Source organism: Monodelphis domestica, chromosome 1, assembly GCF_027887165.1.
Source record: "Monodelphis domestica isolate mMonDom1 chromosome 1, mMonDom1.pri, whole genome shotgun sequence".
In the NCBI taxonomy this organism is placed as follows: Eukaryota; Metazoa; Chordata; class Mammalia; order Didelphimorphia; family Didelphidae; genus Monodelphis; species Monodelphis domestica.
The window spans coordinates 9,878,738-9,901,352 of record NC_077227.1 but is presented as its reverse complement, the minus strand read 5'-3'; the positions used below and the strand labels follow the sequence as shown (position 1 = coordinate 9,901,352).

Genomic DNA, 22,615 nt, shown 5'->3' with positions numbered 1-22,615 from the left:
CTGTCGCTGGATGTAGAAACGCTCCTCCAACTTACCCATTTGGCTAAGGGCACGGCGTCCTTCCACAAGTCCCCTCGGCAAGGGGGCCACTATCCAGGGCCCTGGGCTTGGAAGTCAGGGAGGCCTGGGTTCAAATCTCAGGGCAGGTACTTCTGAGCTTGAGACCCCAAGGGAGTCACTCCACTCAGGCCTGTTGGCTCATGCGTAAAATGGGAAGAGCATCTACCTCCCCACTGTCCAAGGGACAAGCCCTAAGTGGTGGAGCCTTTGGTCAGGAGATGACCTGTCCCAAGAACACCAGGGACGCTATTTCAGGGGCCTTTTCCTTTTTGCCCTCTCCTCCTCTCCTTCCCTCCCTTGGCTTGGCGGAGGCCCATCTCCTCCGTCTCGGGACTTCAAAGGACGCCCTGGCCTGGGGAAGAGGTTGGGTAGAAGAGCAGTCATAGCGAACTAGGGGGAGGGGCCAGGGTGAAGTGCCAATCACTCAAATCACTACGGATGTCTGAAGCGCCTCCGGGAAGTCAAGGGTCCGCCCCTGCCGGGGTCCTCAGTGCTCATCGGGCCGGGGGAAGGCCCCCTCCAGAATCCCGGGCTCCTCAGGACCATCGCCAGTGCTGGGGGGCCCCGAAGAATCAGGGCGTGTGCGCCCCCTACCCAACCAGGCCCACCTGGCAGTTCCCCAGGTTCGTGCCACTGTCTGATAGGGAAGACCAAGAGACTTCTGGGTAATCCCGCCCAACGCTCCCCGAGAAACGTCCTGTGGATAGCTCGGGTGGGAGGGGGAGGGCCAGAAAATCAAGGAGCTCTTAAATAAAGGCTTTATTTATTTTTAGTGTAAACATGATTTTGAAGCTTCAGAAAAGGCAGCAGGAGAATGACCGAGTCCACTCTCTGCACTGCTTGAAGGGGACAGTCACACGCACACACGCGCACACACACAGGAATGCCAGATGCCTTCCTCGTCGCGTCGGGCGGGCTCAAGAACAAGCTGTGGATCCGACGCCCCCAGAGCCCAGCCACCGGCCCTTCTCCGTCCACCTCTCCTCCACGGCCCTGGAGTCAAGGTCCGGGACAAAAGCTTTGGCCCTCTAGGAAAGGGAACGTGACTAAGGGGGGAGTATTCACGCACCCCACTTCCGCCCTCGGAGGCCGTCCACACACAAATACACGTCAGCCGTCGGGCTGAGAAAGAAGACAAAAGTGAATTGAACAGAATTTCTCGGTTACGTTACACAGCAAACTGCGGTGACTGGATTTTCACTCTATTATACAGACACCTGGGAGTGATCGCGCTCGCCGAGCGCCCGGGCTTTGCAGCGCGCGCATGCGCACGCACGCGCACCAGCGCACACGCTGCTCAGAAAGACAGGATGGTCTTGTTGATGATCTCCACCGACTCCCGGATCTCATCTTCCTTGATCACGAGGGGCGGCGCCAGCCGGATGATGTGGCCGTGGGTGGGCTTGGCCAGGAGCCCGTTGTCGCGGAGACGCAGACACACCTTCCAGGCATTGTAATCTAAAGAGAACCGCTGCAGGGTCAGGGAAGGCAAGCAAAGTCCCCCCCAGTCCAAGCCCTCTTTGAAGAGCAACGGCTGACCTGGCAGTGAAGCCCTGCCGAGCCCCAGGCCCGCCCGCCCGCCCGCCATAAAACAGAGGGGCCCACAGGCCGGGCAGAGTCCTCAACGGCTGCCCGGGAGCCAGAAGTGCCCCGGCCAAAGGCCGCCAAGGTGTTTGCCATGAGGTGGAAACCCAAAAGCGGGAGGACGGGCTCGGAACGAACAAGCCCCCGCCAGCGGCTCCACGCAAGGAGCCTTCCCTGGGGACCCCAAGCGCTGCCCCCGCTCCCATCGGCTGGGAAGTGAGGCCCCATCTGAACCCAGAACCTCCCGTCTCCAGGCCTGGCTCTGTCCACGTTCAGCAGCTGCTCCAAACTTAAGTCCTCTTAAGCTCCGGGAAACCCAAAGCAGGTGGCAGAATCCCACCCTGACAATGCGCCCCCCCCCCAACATCCGGGGCGTGCGCCTCCCGCACCTTTAGTCTCTCGGATAACGACGGCATTCAGCAGCCCTTTTCCTCTCACGGCAGTCACGATGTCAGACGGCAGCTTCATCAGCTCGTTCCTTAGGAGGGTCCCCATCAGGTCTGCGTTCTTAGCCAGGTTCTCCTCTTCCAAAACCTTTGAAAAACACCCACCAAGTAGAGGGAGGGCCCTGGGGGCTGGCATACCCGACCCTGCTCGATTTGTGGGGATAAAAACACGTCTAAGAAGGTATCTGCCTCTGCCCTGAAGGAGCCTCGGGTCAGTCTAATAGGGAACCGGAGAACCCTCACTTTGGAGAAAGATAGAGGACCCCCATTTACAGCCACACGGCGCGTTCGGAGAGCATCATCCGGGGTCTCCAGCTGGCCAGGTCGGTTTGTAGTCCAGACCTGCCCTACTGGTGCGTGCTCTCTGCCATATCTCCCCTCTGATTCACTCCTTTTCACATATGTACGTCTCTTGCCTCATGGCTTCTGTCTCTTCTACTAAATCTGTTCCCCGTTTCTTTTAAACAAGGCATTTCGGTTTTATGATCCTAACAAATACCAACATTTCAACACCCCAAGTAGAGGGAGGGCCTTGGGGGCCAAGGGAGGCCCCGGCAGATGGGGAGAGAAAGGAAGGTGGGCCTCTGCCCTCCGGCCCCGCCCAACACACCTTCCCGGAGGATCCAGACCACAACTTGCTCCCTGCCCTTCCTGGCCCTCCCCTTCTCTCCCCGGCCAGTGGGCCTCGTCTCCCCATCAGGGAGTAAGCCCTGTCCCTGCGCACGAGCTGGCCCCAGAACAAGCCAGACCCTCCGGCGTGGCCACGTTCTCCCGGGCAGCCCCAAGCCGTGTCCCTGTGCACGAGCCGGGCCCGAGAACAAGCCAGACCCTGTGGTGGCCACGTTCTCCCAGGCAGCCCCCTCCGGAGACAAGCTCTGGGCCTGGGCTAAGGCTGTGGAGACCTCGGCCGTGGAGGCTTCTGCACGCGTTCAGAGCCTGACTTCTCCGCCCCAGCGGGCCGCGTCTGACAGACAGGGAAGGCCTCCGGTCCTACCTCCAGAGCTGCCATGGCCACGCGGCAGGCCAGGGGGTTCCCGCCGTAAGTCGAGCCGTGTTCGCCTGGTTTAATGCTCAGCATAATTTCATCGTCGCAGAGCACAGCCGATACCTAGGAGGAAAGAGGCCTGAAGGAAGGGAATTCGCACCCAGGGCTCCTGGCACGGGGCAAGAATTCTTATGCATGAGACCGAGTGCTGGAGGACAATTCTGGGCCTTCGGGCTGTGCCAGACAGACGGGCCACAAATGGACCGAATGGGAGGCCCTCGAGGCGCTGCTGCCTCCGAGCCTCTGGGAGGTGGTCCCGGTCACAGGCCGACTTCCTGCTCCGCAGACCCGGGAACGGCCTCTGCAGCAACCAGTCAGCAGAGCGCCTGCACTTCAGCACGGTTAATGGTCAGAAACGGTCATCAGCACGGCCCCCGGGAATGCCCCCAGCAAGTCTAAGGGGATCCCGCTCCCCTCACCCCAAGGGAAAGACTCTGCTGTCCGAGCGGGGCCGCCCTTCGCCACGAGGTCGTGACCGCACGCGCTCCGTGCGGAGCAGCCAGGGACGAAGCTTACTGGGTACAAGCCGCCAGAAAGGGCCTTTCCCAGGAGGACGATGTCGGGCCGGACATTCTCGTGATCCACGGCCAGCCACCGCCCGGTTCTGGCTAATCCCGTCTGTATCTCATCAGCAATGAAGAGAACCTGAAAGGAAAACAAAGCGAGCTTACTGCAGAGCCCAAGCAGCTCCTCAGTGGGCGAGTCGGGGGAAGGGAAGGCTCCGGGGCACCTGAGAGCCGCCAAGGCCAGACAGGCTGGGCCCGCGTGGGGCAGACGGACTTCTTGCGCTCCCCCAGAACTAAGCCCAGAGCCCAGCACACAGCAAGCGCTCAATGAAGGCTGCTGACCTGACTTCTCACGCCGCCGCGGGGCAGCCATTCCCTAACTGCTCCCGCCAGGCCTGCCACCCTCTGGAAGCACACGGGGCCTTGTCAGGAAGACTTCACTGTCTGAAACACCTTTATTTTGCCCTTTGGTTCCCCCACCCCAAGCCCACAGTCTATGCCCCATGATGGAAGGCCTGGGAGAAAGAGGGCGGACGGCAGCCAGATGGACCAGACAGACAGACAGACACTCACCCGGGCCACCAGTCACCCGCCTGCCCCAAACCCAGCCCCCTGACTGCGCCTGTTGGGCACTGTGGGGGACGTGCAGGGTTGGGGATGAAACCTGAGACCCGCTTCGCTTCCAGGACTCTCAGGGACCAGGAAGAAGGCTTTGACAAAGCCCTCTGACCGCTGGTGGCCAGGCAGCAGGGTCTGGCCACCATCAATGCCTACATTCCTTCTTAACTGGAAACAATCCCAATAATCTATTCTCTGGCGCTGATAACGTCCAATCCTTGCTCAGCTGACAGCTGGGAACGGAGGTGCTCAGCAGAGAATGTCTCGCCAACAAGGACTGGAGACTATCAGCAAAGATAAGAAGGATTACCTGGATGACTCCTTCATCGGGCTCAAAAGGAGACATCGGACGAAGATTCCCCCTTTTCTGCCAAACTGCTTCCCAGCTGTCCCAGCAATTTTGCTGAAAACCAAGTTCTTCCCCCAGTTTCCGCAATGGCCAGACAAGTTACGTGGATGAACGCAATGGAATGTGGGCAGAAAAGGGATGGGCTGGTGGGGGCAGGATGGAGGTGACCCCCCAAGTGGCTACTGCAGGGACAGGGAGATACAGCCCAGCTTCTCCTCCAGGAACAGCTGCTCCCACCCTCCCCCTTTAGGGTCGGGCCAGAAGCCCCATTTTGGAGCCCTAAGATGAAAAGGAGAGAAAGAAGGGTGACATGTTTCTAAACTCCCTTTTGATGAGATGTTCTAAATATTTAGTCTAAGGTTGCTGTGTTCAGCCTTTCAGCCGTGTCTGACTTTCCATGACTATTTGGAGTTTTCCTGGCAAAGGTACTGGAGTGGCTGGCCATTTCCCTCTCCAGCTCATTTCACAAATGAAGAGATGGAAAAAAACAGGGTGAAGGGATTTGCCCAGAGTCCCACAGCTAGTGAGTGTCTGGAGGATGAGTCTTCCTGATTTCAAGCCCAATGCTCCAACCACTGCACCACCTAGAGTAGGCAAGTCCCAAGGAGAGAGAAGGAAAGCTCTTAGGCCCCTTGCTAAAAACATCTCAAGGTACTTTTCCAGAAAAAGAAGAATTATTTGGATTAATGGAATCTTTTGCAAAGAAAAACCTGTTGGGAAAATTAAAGCTTTTAGTCATTCCTACTTTAGTACCTTTCCCATCAATGACCAAGGTGAAGAGGGGAAACCTTGGAACCTGGGGCACATGCTTCTCAGAATGAGGGTGGCACCAGAGAGAAGCCCCACTGGACCCAGATGCTGTGCCTCAGTATGCTCATCTGTAAAGTGAGGGCGCAAGACTGCCTGGCCTCTAAACTATCCTTCAAAGAGGAGATGAAGGAAGGAAACTGGGGAAGCAGCCAAAGGGAAATGGGAAGGCCTGAGACATTTAACAAGTGCTATGTGGCAGATTTGAGTAGAGGTAATCATGGTGGATGCAGGAACTCCCCAAAGGGAACATCAGCAAAGGCATTGTGGGGAGGCAGCCAAAGGGAAATGGGAAGGCCTGAGACATTTAACAAGTGCTATGTGGCAGATTTGAGTAGAGGTAATCATGGTGGATGCAGGAACTCCCCAAAGGGAACATCAGCAAAGGCATTGAGGCACGTGGCACAGAATTACAAGTATTTGTTTCAATCTGAGTTGGACCATATCAACTTCACAAAAAGTGGAGTTTAAAAGTACCTTCTGAGAAATGCAAACCAAAACAACCTCACACTTAGAAGATTAGCCAATATTGACAGTAAAGGAAAATAATAAATGTTGGAGGGGACACTAATGCACTGCTGGTGGATCCAACCAAAAGGATTTTAAAAGAAGGCCTGCCCTATGATCCAGTCATACCACTCCTAGGCTTGTACCCCAAAGAGAGAAAAAAATGTTTGTACAAAAGTATTTACAGCTGCGCTCTTTGAGGTGGTAAAAATTGGAAAAGGGGGGGGGGGTGTCCCTCGATTGGGAAATGGCTGAACACATTGTGGTATCTGTTGTGATGGAATACGATTGTGCTCAAAGAAACAATGAACTGGAGGGATTCCATGTGAACTGGAAAGACTTCCAGAAAGTGATGCAGAGAGGAGCAAAACCAGGAGAACATTGTACACAGAGACTGATACATTGTGGCACGATTCAATGTAAATGACTTTGCTACCAGCAGTAATGCAATGACCCAGGACAATTCTGAGGGACTGAGGAGAAAGAATGTATCCACACCCAGAGAAAGAACTGTGGGAGCAGAAACACAGAAGGAAAACATAGGCTCAATCACTTGTTTATATGGATATAGGATGTGGGGTTTGGTTTTAAAAGATCACTCTACTACAAATATAAATAAAATGGAAATGATAATACTCATATAACCCAGTAGAACTGCTTATCAGCTCTGGCAGTGGGGAGGGAAGAGGTGAGGGAGAGAACATGAATCATGTAATTACGGGAAAATACTTTTAAAAATAAATCAAATACCTCCTGGGCACCAGGCACACATTCCAGCAGCCCCTACAGAAACCCAGTAGAGCCAAGGGCAGGCCATCGTCCCCAGGCCTAGAAGACTTGCTAAGGGGAGGCTGGCAGAGGAAGAGCACTGCTGGCTGCACCTGCTTTTCTACTGGATGGCTAGATGGGAGCCTGCAGAGAGAGGGCAGGGGGTTCACCCATGCATGGAGTCAGCCTCCTTTAGTACTCCATTTGCCCACATCCCGCTGGATGTCACACACCTCTCTCCACCTAGACACCTGCCCTTGTCTTAAGCTCATCTCTCCCCTAAACTAGCTCTCCTTCCTGAATGATTCCTCATCCCCCTGATCACCCAGATAAGCCCCCTTAGACTTTCCAAAGCAATCCTCACTTGGGTCTGGTCAGCAATTGGTCCTCTTCAAACTAACAGTCCTCTGCCCAGATGGACTGTCAAGGGTACATTCGGGAAACACAGCTATGAGATCAGTCATGACTGCCCCCCACACCTTTAGCACCCATTGTAAAAATGGAGATTTTGAACCCTAGACTTCAATCCCCAGAAGTCCTTGGTATTTCCCAGAATTCCCTATCGAGATCACAATTAGTATTTAACTGGCTGTAACACCTACCTCTCTCTTCACTCGGCTCTTCCATTGCAATGATGTAGTAAGTACGCTTTGAATGGGCTAATCAGCCCTGGTCACGTGGTTTATTATTTTGTATCCTTGATTTCTAATAATCCTTAACAAACCTCATATATTTTATTACTAGACACTAATTTAATTTTTACACCAGTATCCACATTACACAAGGCCTCCGAGGCCATTCAGGCCCCAAAGCCACCACTGACGTTCTTTTATGTGAATGAAAACTATAGACAAATTCACAAAAAAAACCAGAGGGAAGAAATCTGGGACCTCAGTCTGGTGGTACTAGCTCTGTGGCTTAGGCCAAATCAACGAACTCCAGTGTCTATCTCCCCATCTGGAAAACGGGGCTAAGAGTGCCTGCCTTTTCTGGCTCCCGGAACTGAGGCAAACAAGAGAGCCAATCCACATTTAGGTACCAGGCACTGGACAAGGCTCGGGGACACACAAAATGAATCGATACTTGCTCAAGGAGCTTGCTGGATAAATACTTTAGTAGTGTGTGTAGACCAAATACGAAGCTGTTTGGGGGCTGGGAGAGGCTAAAGGTCCCTGAGCTATGACTTGAGAGGAGAGACTGCAGGAGACAGAGGTGAGCAAATTCATTCCAAGTCCAGGGGGAGGGCGATCAAGGGACGGATGGAGAAGGGGACGAGCCTGGGGGCAGCTGAGAAGGGCCCAAATTGATCCCAGGATATCATTCCATCACATTCAGCCCCAGAAGAGACAGCCTCTAATCTGTCCTGGCCTTGAGAGCTCCAAGCAACCCTCTCTGACTCTAGGCGGCAGAACAGGCACTCTGAGTGGAAGGAGTTTTCCTCAGCCTGAATCCCAATGAGATTGGAGGAGTCTGTGATGAGTTCAGCTCATCAAATTATTTGTAGGTCACGGAACGGGATGAGAGGAATGAGGCTGGGACCAGGAGGGTCACAGACAGACTGACAGAGACACTCCAGGCCTCTGGCTGATCAATGACAAGTTTACTGATTTCAAGAAGGTCCTTCTAGAGAAAGTGGCGCAGGCTAAGGGATGAGGTAAGCTTTTCCCGGGGACGATGGGTAGTAATGATTTATAATCCTAGTACAATGGCTTAGTTTACATCACCAAAGCTTAGACAGAATTTTCTATAGGATAATAAATCACAGGTAAATAGGTAACCATCCAGCCAAGCTTCTCACAGAATTCCTGCATCAGTAATTTCTGGGAAGAACATACCGTTTTTGTTTTTTTAACCCTCACCTTCCACCTTAGAATCAATACTGTGTATTGGTTCCAAGGAAGAAGAGAGGTAAGGGCTAGGCAATGGGGGTTCAGTACTTGTCCAGGGTCACATAGCTGGGAAGTGGGAGGCCAGACTGGAACTCAGGACCTCCCATCTCTGGGCCTGACTCTCCATCCACTGAGCTACTCCGCTGCCCCCAAGAACATACAGTTTTTACAAAGTACAGCAGGGAGGGGTTAGGTTAGAAAGGAGGGGGGCCCTTCGTGTAAGGAGTGACTCTGGCCAGACCATGGCTTTGATTTTACTGGGGTCCCTCTCACTACTAGAGGCTAAACATTTGTTTGTTTGGGTTTCCGTACATTAATTAATTAGGGATACTTTTCCATGGTTCCATGATTCATGTTCTTTCCTCCCCCAAGCTGACATTTTTTATTCTATCAAACAACTCTTCTCCTGACTTAGTTGTGTGTTCTGAGACTGAACGGAACAAAGCTCTCTTGTAGCTCTCCTGCTCCCCCAAATCCCGATACCAATACTTGTGGGCATCTCTGTCTGAGGGGGCCTCCCCCCCTGTGGACACTCACCAGCACTGCCACTACGGACGGACTTCTAGAAGGGCAGTGCCCCAAACCGGACCCAGGCCCTCCGGCCTCTCTCCTCCCTGCGCCTGCCCACCGCTAGCGCTCCTTCTTCCCAGAATCCTCTTCCTGCAGCCTGGCCGCCACGCCCAGGGCCCACTCCGCCCGGGCTGCTCAGACTCCTGCGAACCTCGACTTGTACTTCTAAGGCTGATTTTCTGAACTCAGAAAAAGCCAAGGTCGGTTTGAGTGCCCACAAGTGACAAGAGCCCAAAGGAGGCAAAGGGGGGTTCGCTTTGTTTACCTCTCAAAGAAGCGCTCTGGTCAACCGAGAGGCACAACAGGCGTTACTGTTTCCGGGACAAGCTCAGCGGCCAGAACAGGGGTGCCACTCGCAATGCATCAACAGAGCCAATTTTCTTTGCACGAGTCTCTCGTCCATCTTATTTTAAACGGGGGAGTCTGAGTGCTTGAAGCTGCCTGCAGCTGCCTGCAGCAAAGGCTGGTCAAGAATGAGGGCAGCAGAGGGAAGCCTCCACATGGGCCAGAGCCATCTCCACAAGGACGTCCGAACAAGAATGAAGGCCCGGCAGCCAGCCTCCCGCCTCTCTTAGAGGACGTTGACAGGGTTGGCCCCACACAGAGAACTCTTCAGCCCCAGCTAGCGTTGCTTACCTGGAACTTGGTGCAGAGATCTCTGACTCCGGAGAGATAGCCCGGATCAGGGACGATGACGCCGGCCTCCCCTTGAATGGGCTCCACCATGAAGGCCGCCACGTTGGGATCCTGGAGTGCACGCTAGCCCGAGGCAGAGAGAAACAAGGAGGTCACTCCACGCTCGCCCTCTGTTGAACACCTGCCGGGCTGGCCCATCGTCCCGAGACGCTCTAAACGCCATCCTGTTCCCGCTTCCTCTTGGACGGAGGCTCCATTCGAAGGGCTCCCAATACGCCAAGTTCTTTGTGCACCAGATTTGGTTTTAAAAAATGCTACACGGACAACCTTTCTGGGCTCCCACATGGCGCTGGGTATCACCCTGTAACTTCACGCTCGCTTTGCCAGCCCTCTCCGCCGGGCCCATGGGCCCTGGCCACTGGGGACTGCTCGGGACACCTCCTGCCCCACTGGCTGACAGACTCCCCTGAGCCAGCTTGGCAGGGTGGCCAAGAGCCTCGGTGCTCCTCTAGGCGCAAGTCCAACCCCCAAACGCTGGCCTGAGGTCTAGCCGAGGGTTCACCACCCACAGACAGGCAAAAGGGCAGGCTGGGGCCCCAAAGAGGAGTCCCTTCCCCCCACACTGACCCCAGGGCTTCAGACGACAAAGCCTGGTAACCCCAGAGGAGCTGCTGCAGAAGTACCTCAAGGGCAGGCAGATCATTGTAGGGGATGATCTCAAAGCCTGGCACAAATGGCCCAAAGCCTTCATAGCTTGATGGATCCGTTGAACTAGAGATGGCAGATAAAGTCCGACCCCAGAAGTTCCCAGCTGCAAAGATGAAAAAGAAAATGAATTATTTCAACAAAACCCAAACACCTAACTAGGCAATTCCCGCAAGCAAATGCTAAGAAATTCAGGTAAAAAAATCCCCAAGCTCCGATGACCTGTGACTCCACGGGGATTGTGAACAAGGAACCGGACTGTAATTCAAAGAATGAATCCTACAAAACGGGAATTGTTCCAGGCCTGGTTTTCTTGTTGCTACAAATAACTGCCACGAGCACCCGAAGCGTCCCGTCGGCATCACTCGTCTCTCCCATATAGTCCTTCAAAGTCTCGGGCAATATCACAGGCCTCCGACTACCCCCACCTAGCACAGATCTTAGAATAAAGCCGCTTCTTTGGGGAGGAGGAGAGAAACCGCTGAATGTCAAAATCTAGTCCCGTGCCTGGAGAATGCCCCAAGCCCCGGCTCGTCTCGCTGAAAGATGACAAAGCATCACCGTCAGACGGACCCCCGAATCCTGCAGCCTGGCCTTCCTGGAAGCTCAACGGGAGCCCCGTCCACCTTGCTCTAAAAGGCGCTCATCGGATAAGTGGGGAACAGGGCCAGGAATGCCGCCTCATCTCTCGACCTATGAAGTACTCCATCGTGCCCTTAGACTCAAAATCTGAACGGCTGTCTTGATCCCAAGAATCTACTTCAACGCTTTGTGGGGCGCAGCTCGATGGACGGAGGGCCGGCCCGGAGGAGAGCCCCCATGTGCCCTCAGACAGGGCTAGCTGGGCAACCCTGGCCAAGGCACGTCCCCCCGCGGCCTGGCCCTTCCGAGTCTAAGAGGGCAGGGAGGACGCTTTCTGAACGGGGCTTGGAGTCAAAGGCGGCCGCTGCTCCAGCCTCGCCTTCGCTACCCCCTTCCACAGAAGGGCTCCTCCTGAGCGGGGCCGCTGAAAACAGCCCTACAGAAAAGGCTGCAGGCACACGAGGGGTTTGCTCTGAAGGGAAGATCACGACAACTATGAAGCCGATCGACGAAAGCTGTGGCAAGAATCGTGCTTTATGGGAAAGGCTCAACTGAGGGCGAGAAAGAAAGCTTGAAAACCGAAGCGCTAATGTCGGGACCCTGATAAATACTCAGCAAATGACTCCCAAGTCAAGCTTGGTCCTCAAGCACAGGCCTTTCCAAGGAGGAAAAGAGCGCAGGCAGCTGGACGAGTCAGCGACGCAGTCAGGTCTGGCAGGGAGGCCCCGCTTCCAAGGTAGCCTCAGCGCTTGGCACTCCAGAGGGGGAGGGGGAGGAGGAGGACAAATGTGCCCTTATCTAGGGCATCTGGGAATAGTCAAGGAAACGGAGCCCTGCAACGGCTCGGGACCTCTCAACAACCTTGCCAGAAGCACGGGGAAACCCCACGTGATCCTCTGACCAGGCAAACCCTGTGACCCGAGCCCCCCCGTGCTGTTGGAAAGTCGGGGTCACGCGACAGCCCCTTTAGAGGACTGGCGGGACGGCAGAGGAAGGCAGCCAAGTGCCGATTCCTTCCCCAGTATTGGTCCTCGTCAACACGGGGGCTTCCCTTCTTAGAAGTGTGCCTGGGGACCCTCCTCTGTGGGGCCTCCAGGAGACAGACAGACCCTCGGCGACCCCTACAAGGCGGACACCCGGCTTGGAGATCGCCGCCCCCAGCCACGCCAATAAAGCCCAGCGTTACGTACCTGCAAAAATAATCTTCGCCTTGTACCTCTGAATGCCCTTCACGCTGTAGGCCCATTTGCGAGCTAATTTGCAGGCCGTTTCTCCAGCTTCCACCCCTTCCACAGGTGTAAAAAAAAAAAGATCTCCGTTAAGTCTCCACAAGTGCAGCCCGAAGGGGAAAGGAGGGACTCCCTTGGCCAGCTCCGGCCGCCCGCCGGGGGACAAAGGCAAGAGGGCCCCGGGAGCTCTCACCTGTGTTCATGGGCAGCACCTTGTTGTAGTTGAACATCTTGGTGATGTACTCCTCGTACTCGCCCAGCACGTTGTTGTAGAAGGCCCGCGACGTCAGGGCCAGCGTGTCCGCCTGGCTCTTGAGGGCGTCCACGATCTTGGGGTGGCTGTGCCCCTGGTTGACGGCACTGTAGGCGCTCAGGAAGTCGAAGTACTTCCTGCCTTCCACGTCCCACACGTAGATCCCTAGACACAAAGGCCATTTGGCAGGCCGCGTGACGGCCCGCCACCCTCCGCAGCGCGGGGGACTGGTCAAGACACAGTCAGGCGGCCGGCCCTCCGGATGGGACGGCAAAGAGCTGAGCCTGAGGACGGCAGCGCCCACAGAGACACGCGGTCAGGCGGCCGGCCCTCCGGATGGGACGGCAAAGAGCTGAGCCTGAGGACGGCAGCGCCCACAGAGACAGCCTGAGGACGGCAGCGCTCACAGAGACAGGCTCTCCTGAAGGGGGCTGGCACCTGAGCTGGGAACCCGTGCCCGAGGCCCGAGGGGGCGCCGTGCCTCCAGACTTGTGGAACGCTGGCTGGGGGTGCGGGCGGCCCCCGAGGGCTCACGAGGCCAGAGCAGGATTAAGCGATACACGGAACACAGTGATGGGGGGCCGAAGCGCAGCACAACGGCGGTAAAGTCTATTTTTAGCTGCCTAGCTCGGCCCTATCGGGGCTGCTGGCCAAAAGCCTCCTTTAGCCTAAAACGCCAGAAGGTTCACCTGAATCTTGTTACTGTGGTTCAATCATGTCTCGTTTGGGGTTTTCTTGGCAGAGATACGGACCCGCTTGGCCTTTTCTTCCTCCATTTCATTTTACAGACGAGAAAACGGAGGCAAATGGGGTTAAGGGACTTGTCCAGGGTCACAGCGCTAATACGTGCCCGAATCCAGATTTGAATTCGGGCCCCCCCGCTCTAGCCCTGCACCCCAGCTGCTTCTGAACGAGGTGAACAGACCCAGCTTTTAACCCACTGCCAGGAGTCCAAGGATGGCGCGTTGGGTGACCAGAATGAACTCTCGCCAGGTCGCCACCTGCCACTGGCTTCACACAGATTTCAGGGTCCCCTTGGGCGTTCGGGAGCCGCCCCCCAAAGCCGGGCGCCTACCTTTGCCTCTTTCCAGGGCGACGGGCAGAGGATGGTAGTTGTGGGCCCCATACTTGGCCTCTCGCTCAAATATCTGCTCGGAGCTCGGAGGGCCCTGCACGGTCTTCTTGGTGGCCACAGACGCGGCGGCAGCCCCAGAGGCGTGAACGCCGCGCCGAAGCACAGCCAGAGTCTGCACGTTGGCCAGCTTGGAAAACATTCTTCTGGAGTCTCAGGCCTGCCAGGGGACGAAACAGACGCCAGTGAGGCACCAGCAGGGGCAGGATTCCAGCAGGCCGGTGACCGCAGCTCTGCAGAGCCAGGACAAGCCCAGCCCCAGCCTCCTGGGAAAGCCTGTGCCTTGGGGGGGGGCCACCCGCCTCAGGCCTCCTGGGAAAGCCTGTGCCTTTGGGGGGGGGACACACCTCAGGTGTCCATAGGAGGAACCTGCCTATCCTGCCCTGATACTGAGCAAACGTGGCCCCAAACAAGGGTGAAAGAAGGTCTATGTCATGCGTCAGGCATGTGGGAGATGCTTTTGGGAGAACAATTGCTGCCCCTCACAAGGTAGGGCACACAGAGCCTCCGTCACTGGCACCACCCCGGGCTCCAAAGTCAGGTCAGTCAGCCTGTGCAGCGTGGCTGGGTCAGTGCCTGCTACTAGGGACCTGGCATTCCCCACGTCCCTCCCAGCCCCACAGGCTAGAGCTGTCTCCATCCTCCCCCTGGCTTCCCTAGAGGCTCAGGGGGATGGGGGGGGGGGGCTCTAGTCCAGTCTGCTGCCTGGGGCTCTGGGCCCTACTCAGTCACTTGAGACCCTTTTGAATTTTGGGGTCCTCCTCTGTTAAAATGGGGGGCTTGGTCCAGACTCCCTGAAGACACCCCACCAAATCCTGGCTGGCTGGCTTCCTTCCAAGAGCCCCCTGGGGGCTGGGAGGGGAAGGGGGGTGAGAACTTTAAGCCGCCCCATTCCCCCCCCCCCCAGGCCCAGGGAAGCCACGCAGCCCAAGCTAACTTGTGGGTCTTCGGCCTCTCCAGAAATGGCAGCCTCCGCCCCTCAGCCCCTCCGCGTTTTTCCTTCCTCTACCTTGGGGGTAAAGGGCTGACAGGGGGGCAGGAGGGCAGGAGGGCAGGTGATGGGCCTGAAGGCCCCACCCGTGTGGGTGAGGAGCCCCTTCTCCAGGCGGGCCGGCCCAAGGCTTAGCTAAGGCCTGGCCAGCTCTCCCCCGCAGGGCCGCCTCGCTCCACCTGTCAAACATTAGCGCCTCCGCAGCACCCTCCTCCCAGCCAGGGTCTGGCTAAACTTCAACAGGGGGCGGCCATGAGCCCCGGGCGATTGGCTGTCCTGGCCGGGCCCCCCACACACCCTCCACACACCGGTAGGCGCCTGACCCGGGTGAAGGGCTCAGCCTCCCGGCAGCGCCTGCCTGGTGGATGCTCCAAATTCCGGCCCTCCGGCCAAAACCTAAAACCCGCGGGCGGTGGGGAAAGGCCAGGCAGGGGCATCCTCGGCCCCCTCAGCCCGCCTCGGCCTCCCCCAGCTACCCCACAAAAGCAGCAGTCCCGGCGGCGGGAAGTCTCTCCAAGGCGCCCAGAGATGCCCAGCTGCGGGCGGTTCCCCTGCTGAGCTGGCGCGGCTGCTGGCCGCTTTTCCCCATCACTCTAGGGCAGTGAGGCTCAGTGACTTGCCCAGGGTCACCCCGCTGACAGCGTCTGGCCATCTTGGAACCCAGGACCCCCATCCGCAGGCCTGGCGCTCTTTCTGAAATCTAAAGGGGGGTCGGGGTGGCTGCGTGGGAGCCCGGGGTGGACTGGTTCTGCCCGCGGGGCCTCCTCGATCCTTCCTTTCTGGGCCGCGGGGGGGGGGGGAGGAAGAGTGACTGTGTGCGCGCCCGATCGTGTGCGCGCCTGGCCGCGCCCCACCCCCCACAAGCGAGGCCCGCCGGAGCCCAGGGATGCCCTGGAGCCGTCAGGACTCCGCGGAGAGCTCAGAAGAACCCTGGGTGCTGGGGCAGCGGGGGAGGCGGCCTCAGGCCATGCTATCCTGGACAGACGAGCAGCTGGGGGGGATGGGAAGGCCTTGGGGCTTCTCCCTGGCCCGCTCCGCGGCGGAGCCCTAGCGAAGACTACAGTGAGGGCCCCGGGGGCTCCGGAGAGGCGAGGACTCGGACTGGAGAAGCCAAAGCAGTCGGTGCCCCGAAGCCTGAGCGCGCTCCTCCGCGTCCTTCCTCCCACTCCACCCCCGTCGCCTCCTCCCTCCACACTCCCGCCCGCACTTTGCCTTCGGGATGGGGGGAGGGGAACTCCCCGCCTGGTCAGGCCGCACCACCTCCGTCCGCACCCCCGAGGCCTCCGGGTCAAGAGCCCCTCCCCCTCGGACAAGCTGCCCAAGACAGAAGGGGAAACTGAGGCATGGCTTCTGTACCTGCCTGGCAGCGGCGGATACGGACACTGACGAGGAGACGGCAATGACACGCGGCACCTGTGGTGGCGACGACAGAGCGGCTGAGGCGACGTCACAGCCGCCCTATAGTGCCGGCGCCCCGCCCCCATATGCACGCCCTCGCCGGCCATTGGCCGCTCGCTGAGCTCCCTACCAATCGTGAAGCCCGCCCCCGCCCCACCCCGACCCTTCGGGGGTAGCCGCGGCACGAGCATCCTCCGGGTCCTAGCGTCCGTCCCTTTCTGCCTCTCCGTGAATCAGAGAGGTGTCAGTTCTAACCCCCGGGGGGGACCTGGGTTCAGATTCTACCGCTTCTGGTCTTTCTCCTCCCCGGACCCCCTCCTCTCCTTAACCTTTAGGCTGCAATCTATAAAAGGGGAGGAGGGAGATGGAGAGTGAAACCAAAACAGGGTCCTCAGAGGAGAAGACATTCGAGGAGAGAATTAAAAGGCTCGTCCTGGAGGGAGAGCCACGCCCACCCTGGCCCTCTATTTTCTCCTCTGCTGGCCTTTAAGGTTCCCCTCGGGGTTGGCCCCCTTAAATGGGGACCCTCCGCCGCCTCCAGAGGGCAAGGCAAGAGTTGGGGCTCCCGCCCCAGAGCTTAGCTAGCGTGGTGCATGGCACACAGCAGGGACTCAATAAGTGCTTCTAGACCAGGCCGGCCCTTCTCTGGGGACCCTTAGCTCCCGCAAAACAAGCTCTGGGGTACCCCACTTTGTGCTAGAAACAGTGGAGGAGGAAAAGAAGAATCCCCCATTAACCGCCTATTGTGTGAGCTAGATGCTCTTGGGATGATCAGTTTACAGTTAAGGAAACTGAGGTAGGGGGAGGTGAAGTGACTTTCCCAGGGTCACAGGGGGTCTTCACTGGGTGTGGACTCCGAGCCCAGCTCCCTATCCCCTACTCTCCCGGCTGGGAGAGGTGTTGTCTTTGCCCCTTAGTGACTGTCGCCATGTCAGGGAAGGCCAGTAGGGTCATCTCTGGCAGTTAAACGGGTCATTAGAGCATCTCCCCTCCCTTGTTTTACAGATGAGGAAACTGAGGCTCAGAGAAGGAGCTATTGGACACAAAGAGTTAACTTCCCAGCCCAGTTCTAGCCCCACACGCCGCCAGCCCCTCCAGGTGTAGAGTATTCCTGGGACCTTCAGCTGCAGCTTGGGCTGCTCCTGGGAGATTTCAGAAGGAACTCCTTTAGCTCTGCAATCCATCCTTCAGTCTGCATTTAGTAAGCGCCCAGGGCTAGGACCGAGAGGCCAAAGGCCGCCCCTGCCCCGAGGAATGGACAGTCTGAAACCTAAAATTGGGGGAGCCCCATCCAAGGACCCAAATCTTTAACCACCTCCGCCTTCCCAGCACACAGAAGGTGCATAATTAATGCGAATGGACTCAGATCCTTAAAGTTAACGCCAGAAGCTTCCAGAGATAGAGAGCCTTTATCCACAGCCTCTAGTCCTCCTCCCTCAGGTCACTGCCAGCCCCTGCTGGTGAATCCAGACCCTCTGACTTTGGGCCACCTGGGAACCCGGGAGCCTGTGGGAGGGAGTCATCAGCATCCTAGGACGGCTCTGTCAAATGGCAATGGGGTAGTTCACTCCCTGGAGGGTGGCTGCTACCCTCGGGCAGGGGCAAACGATTCTGATCTCCTAATTCTGTAGCTTATGAGCCCCCCTCTAAAAAGGGAATGATCCTCCTTCTAGAGGAGGAAGAGCTAGCTTCTTCACAGGCTATATTTTTTTCTTCCTTCCTTCCTTCTTTCTTTCCTTCTTTCCTTCCTTCCTTCTCTCCTTTCTTCCTTCCTTCCTTCCTCCCTTCCTTCTTTCTTTCTTTCCTTCCTTCCTTCCTTCCTTCCCTTCTTCCTTCCCTCCTTTCTTCCTTCCTTCCTTCCTTCCCTCCTTCCTTCCTTCCTTCCCTCCTTTCTTCCTTCCTTCCTTCCTTCCTTCCCTCCTTCCTTCCTTCCTTCCCTCCTTTCTTCCTTCCTTCCTTCCTTCCTTCCCTCCTTCCTTCCTTCCTTCCCTCCTTTCTTCCTTCCTTCCTTCCTTCCTTCCCTCCCTCCTTCCTTCCTTCCTTCCTTCCTTCCTTCCCTCCTTCCTTCCTTCCTTCCCTCCTTCCTTTCTTCCTTCCTTCCTTCCTTCCTTCCTTCCTTCCTTCCCTCCCTCCTTTCTTCCTTCCTTCCTTCCTTCCTTCCTTCCCTCCCTCCTTTCTTCCTTCCTTCCTTCCCTCCTTCCTTCCCTCCTTCCTTCCTTCCTTCCTTCCTTCCTTCCTTCCTTCCCTCCTTCCTTCCTTCCTTCCCTCCTTCCTTCCCTCCTTCCTTTCTTCCTTCCTTCCTTCCTTCCTTCCTTCCTTCCTTCCTTCCCTCCCTCCTTTCTTCCTTCCTTCCTTCCTTCCCTCCTTCCTTCCCTCCTTCCTTTCTTCCTTCCTTCCTTCCTTCCTTCCTTCCTTCCTTCCTTCCTTCCTTCCTTCCTTCCCTCCTTCCTTCCCTCCTTCCTTTCTTCCTTCCTTCCTTCCTTCCTTCCTTCCTTCCTTCCTTCCTTCCCTCCCTCCTTTCTTCCTTCCTTCCTCCCCTCCTTCCTTCCTTCCTTCCCTCCTTCCTTTCTTCCTTCCCTCCTTCCTTTCTTCCTTCCTTCCTTCCTTCCTTCCCTCCTTCCTTTCTTCCTTCCTTCCTTCCTTCCTTCCTTCCTTCCCTCCTTCCTTCCTTCCTTCCCTTACTCCTTCCTAAAATCACTAAGAAAAGGAGGTGGAGCAACTAGGTAACCCAGAGGATAGAGAGCCAGGTCTGCAACCCAAGGGTCCTGGGTTCAAATATGACCTGAGACACTTCCTAACTGAGTAACCCTGGGCAAGTCACTTAACCCCCATGGCCTAGCCCTTACCTACCGGTCTTCTGCCTTGGAACCAGTATTGACCCTAAGACAGGAGTCGAGGGTTTAAAAAAGAAAAAGGCGGCGGTGACCTGTGGGACCCTGGACAAGTCACCTCATCTGCTCTCAGTAGCCTGCTCTGGAAGAGGAGGGGGTTGGACTCAGTGGCCTCTGGGTCCCTTCTGGGGCTCCATGGCTGACCAGCCAGGCAGGGAGCTCCGATTCCTGCTAACAGCTCCCAGAGCCTTTTTGCCTAGGCCTTTGGGTGGCCCTCATCCAGCCCAGGAGCAGGGCTGGCCCTGGGGATCTCACCACCTGGTCCAAAGTGCTTTGAGAAACAATAGTTCCAGGCAGCTCGAGCACAGGACCGGCTGAGGAGGCTGCTCCAACGGCGGCCACAGGGACAAGGGCGGGTGGACCCTGGCTTTAGGAAGGTGCTGGAAGGCTGCGGCTGCCAATGGGACTTGGAGGGTCGTTGTAGGGGCCTCAGTTTCTCCATCCGCCCCATGGGAGGCCTTGGGGCTCTCTGGTTCTACTCTCCCTCTCATCCCCATCACAGCGCTTTTGGTGCCTCAGACAGAGCTCAGGCAGAAGCCTGCAGTGGGAATCCCGTCTGGGGGGAGGAATCTTTTGGTCATTCCCGCTGGCCTGAGCATCCTCATGAGCATCCCTGAGCAGGCCCCTTGGGAAGGAAGGCAGAAGCTGCTGGGCCGGCTCTGGGGGAACTTCTTTTGTGGCCAAGCCAGGGAGAGAGAGATCCTGGCGGGCCTCCTGGCAGAAGAGAGATGTCTCTCTTGCCAAGGTGGAAAGACAAAGCTGGGGGGCCAGCAGGAAGGGCCTGGAGCTCTCCTCTGGGACCCAGCAGCTTCCAGGCCTGTGGGAGCCCCTGGACGCTCCATTCCTTTCCTTGGTGGGTCCCTCCTTTCTTCCCTTCCAGCTACTGGGAGGTATGGGAGGGAGAGGCTCATCCCCCAATCCTCCCTGGGCCCCACCTATGAATGGAGCTGATCCTCTAATGGCCAGAGCCCTGGGTTCAGATCTGGCCTCAGCCACGACCTTTATTAACTGGGGTAGACGCTGGAGCAAGTCCTCGCGGCGCCCGGGTGAGGCTGGAAGAGCCAGGCCGACTCCCAGCTACGGCAGGCGTGTCTGGGCAGTACCCAGTGGGGAGCCAAGAGCCTGAACAGGAGCAAAACAAGAGGCTGCCCTTTGACTCCCAGAGAAAACATCTTTGTTGGTGAAAAACTGCTGAGGACTCTGGGGCAGCCTTATCTCTGCCCCCTTATCAGGAGGGAGCAAGAAGCCAGGAGGAGGGGCAGGGCTTGTGGCTTCTTGGCCTACAGACAAAGCTCCAGTCTCTCTGACCTTGACAGTAAGACCCAGAGTGCCCGGCTTCAGGCTTTCCTAAACTCCAGGAAAGGCCAAAGGGCTGACAGCCTGCCGTCCCACGCTGCTCAGAGGCCTCCTGAATGGTCCCGAATGACGGCAAAACTTGGGGTTGCAGAGCCAGGCACTATCACTGAGTTTCAGAATTCTATTTCTATTTTTCTTTCCTTCCTTTTTTCCTCTCTCCCTCCCTCCCTTCCTTCTTCCTTTCCTTTTTTCTTCCCTCTCCCTCTTCCTTCCCTCCTTTCACCCTCTCTCCTTTCCTTCCTTTCTTCCTCCCTCCCTCCCTTCTTTCCTTCCTTCCCTCCTCTCTCCCTCTCTCCTTTCTTTCCTTCCTTTCTTCCTCCTCTCTCCCTTCTTTCCTTCCTTCCCTCCTCTCTTCCTCTTTCTTTCCTTCCTTTCTACCTCCTCTCTCCCTCCCTCCCTCTCTCTTTCCTTCCTTCCCTCCTCTCTCCCTCTCTCCTTTCTTTCCTTCCTTTCTTCCTCCTCTCTCCCTTCCTTCCTCCCTCTCTCCCTTCTTTCCTTCCTTCCCTCCTCTCTCCCTCTCTCCTTTCTTTCCTTCCTTTCTTCCTCCTCTCTCCCTTCTTTCCTTCCTTCCCTCCTCTCTTCCTCTTTCTTTCCTTCCTTTCTTCCTCCTCTCTCCCTTCCTCCCTCTCTCTTTCCTTCCTTTCCTCCTCTCTCCCTCTCTCCTTTCTTTCCTTCCTTTCTTCCTCCTCTCTCCCTTCCTTCCTCCCTCTCTCCCTTCTTTCCTTCCTTCCCTCCTCTCTCCCTCTCTCCTTTCTTTCCTTCCTTTCTTCCTCCTCTCTCCCTTCTTTCCTTCCTTCCCTCCTCTCTCCCTCTCTCCTTTCTTTCCTTCCTTTCTTTCTCCTCTCTCCCTTCCTTCCTCCCTCTCTCCCTTCTTTCCTTCCTTCCCTCCTCTCTCCCTCTCTCCTTTCTTTCCTTCCTTTCTTCCTCCTCTCTCCCTTCCTTCCTCCCTCTCTCCCTTCTTTCCTTCCTTCCCTCCTCTCTCCCTCTCTTTCTTTCCTTCCTTTCTTTTTCCCTCCCTCCCTTCCTTCAAGACTAGAAAGCATTCTCTCAGCTGGCAAAGACAGCAAGCCCCAAACTTCCTTTTCCCACCATGTTTTGCAGGGCCAGAGGAGGAGGGCTTTGTGCCTTGCTCTCAGTGGGCACTCAATGTCTCTTAGAATGAACCGTGCTAACCAGCCCTGCAATGATGGGGGATGATTCCCCAACTGGCAGGAGACTCGGGAGTCCAGAGAGAGAACAGATCAACTCTGCTGGGCGCGCAGGCAAAGCACTCTGGGTTTTCACCTGCCTTCTTTCACGTTTTGCAAGATCTCCAGGTCTGGAAAGAGGGTGGAGGGAGGGAAAGAATGTGAAACTGACTTGTGCATTATTCAGTGCTCTGGGGGTTTGGGGTTGCGACTCTGCCTCCCCCCTCCCCCCCCCCCCCAGCTGTGTATTGGTGTCTCTAGAAACTGAAACTTCCCTTGGGCCAGTGAGGCACTTGGCTTGTAGGTTAGGAAAAGGAAACTAGAAAGCTTGGTGGGGAGAGAATGAACTCAAGCTCCTCCCAAGGCTCCGCTGGACAGATGACCCAAGCTACCACTTCAAAGGCTTAGGAGGTGCCCTGGCCCCTTCACAGAGCCCAGGGGAGGGAGCCCCAGGGGAGTGGGCAGGGGAGAGTCCCAGGCGATAGGCATCCACCCCATACGTACTCTTTGGGTCCCCATAATGCAGCATCCCAAGCTGCCCAAACCCATCCCTCCATTCTCCTGTCCTTGGCCCACTTTGGCATCCCTTCCAGCCAGCTTCTGCCATCTTGGTTCCTTTCCCAGCCACACTCCTGGGAAAGTGGCCGACATGTCCGACTCTACCACCTCCTAGAAAATGTCTGAGCTCCTTCAGCCCTGGTCCAGGAACACTTCCTCCAAAGGTCTAGACTGAGGAGATCTGGATCACTCCTGGGACAGCCATCTCCAGCCTCCGGCTGTTTAATTCCTCCAGACCTGTGTTTTGTCTCCTTGTTTAATTAGACAGCAAACTCCTTGAGGGCACGACCTCAGCATATGTTTCCCTGATAATAACCAGGACAATAATCCGGCATGTAGCCCAGAGGTAGCTTTTGGGTGATAAGAGGGACCAGGCCAAGGGGAGGGGAGCAGTATTTCCCAGATCCTGCCATATAGGCTGGGACAGCTTTTCCTTAGAGCCTTTCCCACTCAGGGCGGGCAAGCTCCTTTCCTTAAAAGGGGCATATCGATAGCTCAGTAGTAGAGAGGGAAAGGTTCTGGGTTCCAATGTGGCCCCAGACACTTCC

General features: G+C 56.6%; 1 protein-coding gene and 1 long non-coding RNA gene across 3 annotated transcripts; one reads left to right on the top strand and one right to left on the bottom strand.

Moving 5' to 3' along the window:
- Positions 1–804: 804 nt before the first annotated feature.
- OAT (ornithine aminotransferase) lies at positions 805–16,170 on the bottom strand. 2 transcript variants are annotated; one of them, XM_007478300.3, is made up of 10 exons: positions 16,034–16,170; positions 13,630–13,846; positions 12,495–12,719; positions 12,263–12,358; positions 10,469–10,596; positions 9,786–9,908; positions 3,652–3,780; positions 3,085–3,198; positions 2,034–2,178; positions 805–1,518 (listed from the first exon to the last, which is right to left on the bottom strand). In XM_007478300.3, the coding sequence occupies exons 2-10, from the start codon at positions 13,826–13,828 to the stop codon at positions 1,358–1,360; spliced, it is 1,320 nt and encodes a 439-aa protein (XP_007478362.1). In that variant the 5' UTR covers positions 13,829–13,846; positions 16,034–16,170; the 3' UTR covers positions 805–1,357. The 2 variants fall into 2 exon arrangements, with proteins under 2 accessions (XP_007478362.1, XP_001363028.1); XM_001362991.3 differs by having other exon boundaries at positions 16,038–16,152.
- Positions 16,153–21,924, top strand: LOC103101296 (uncharacterized). The gene is made up of 3 exons (XR_008911505.1): positions 16,153–16,316; positions 17,081–17,414; positions 21,424–21,924. It is a non-coding gene; the product is annotated as an uncharacterized LOC103101296 (long non-coding RNA).
- The last annotated feature ends 691 nt before the right edge of the window (positions 21,925–22,615 follow it).

What these genes read in the sequence shown, in the direction of transcription:
- OAT (XM_007478300.3), bottom strand. Translation starts at nt 13,828, where the DNA reads ATGTTTTCCAAGCTGGCCAACGTGCAGACTCTGGCTGTGCTTCGGCGC. An exon ending in ATGATCTGCCTGCCCTTGAG is followed by an intron (nt 9,909 to 10,468) that starts GTACTTCTGCAG and finishes GCCTCGGGCTAG; the next exon opens with CGTGCACTCCAGGATCCCAA. An exon ending in ATCTCTGCACCAAGTTCCAG is followed by an intron (nt 3,781 to 9,785) that starts GTAAGCAACGCT and finishes TTTTCCTTTCAG; the next exon opens with GTTCTCTTCATTGCTGATGA.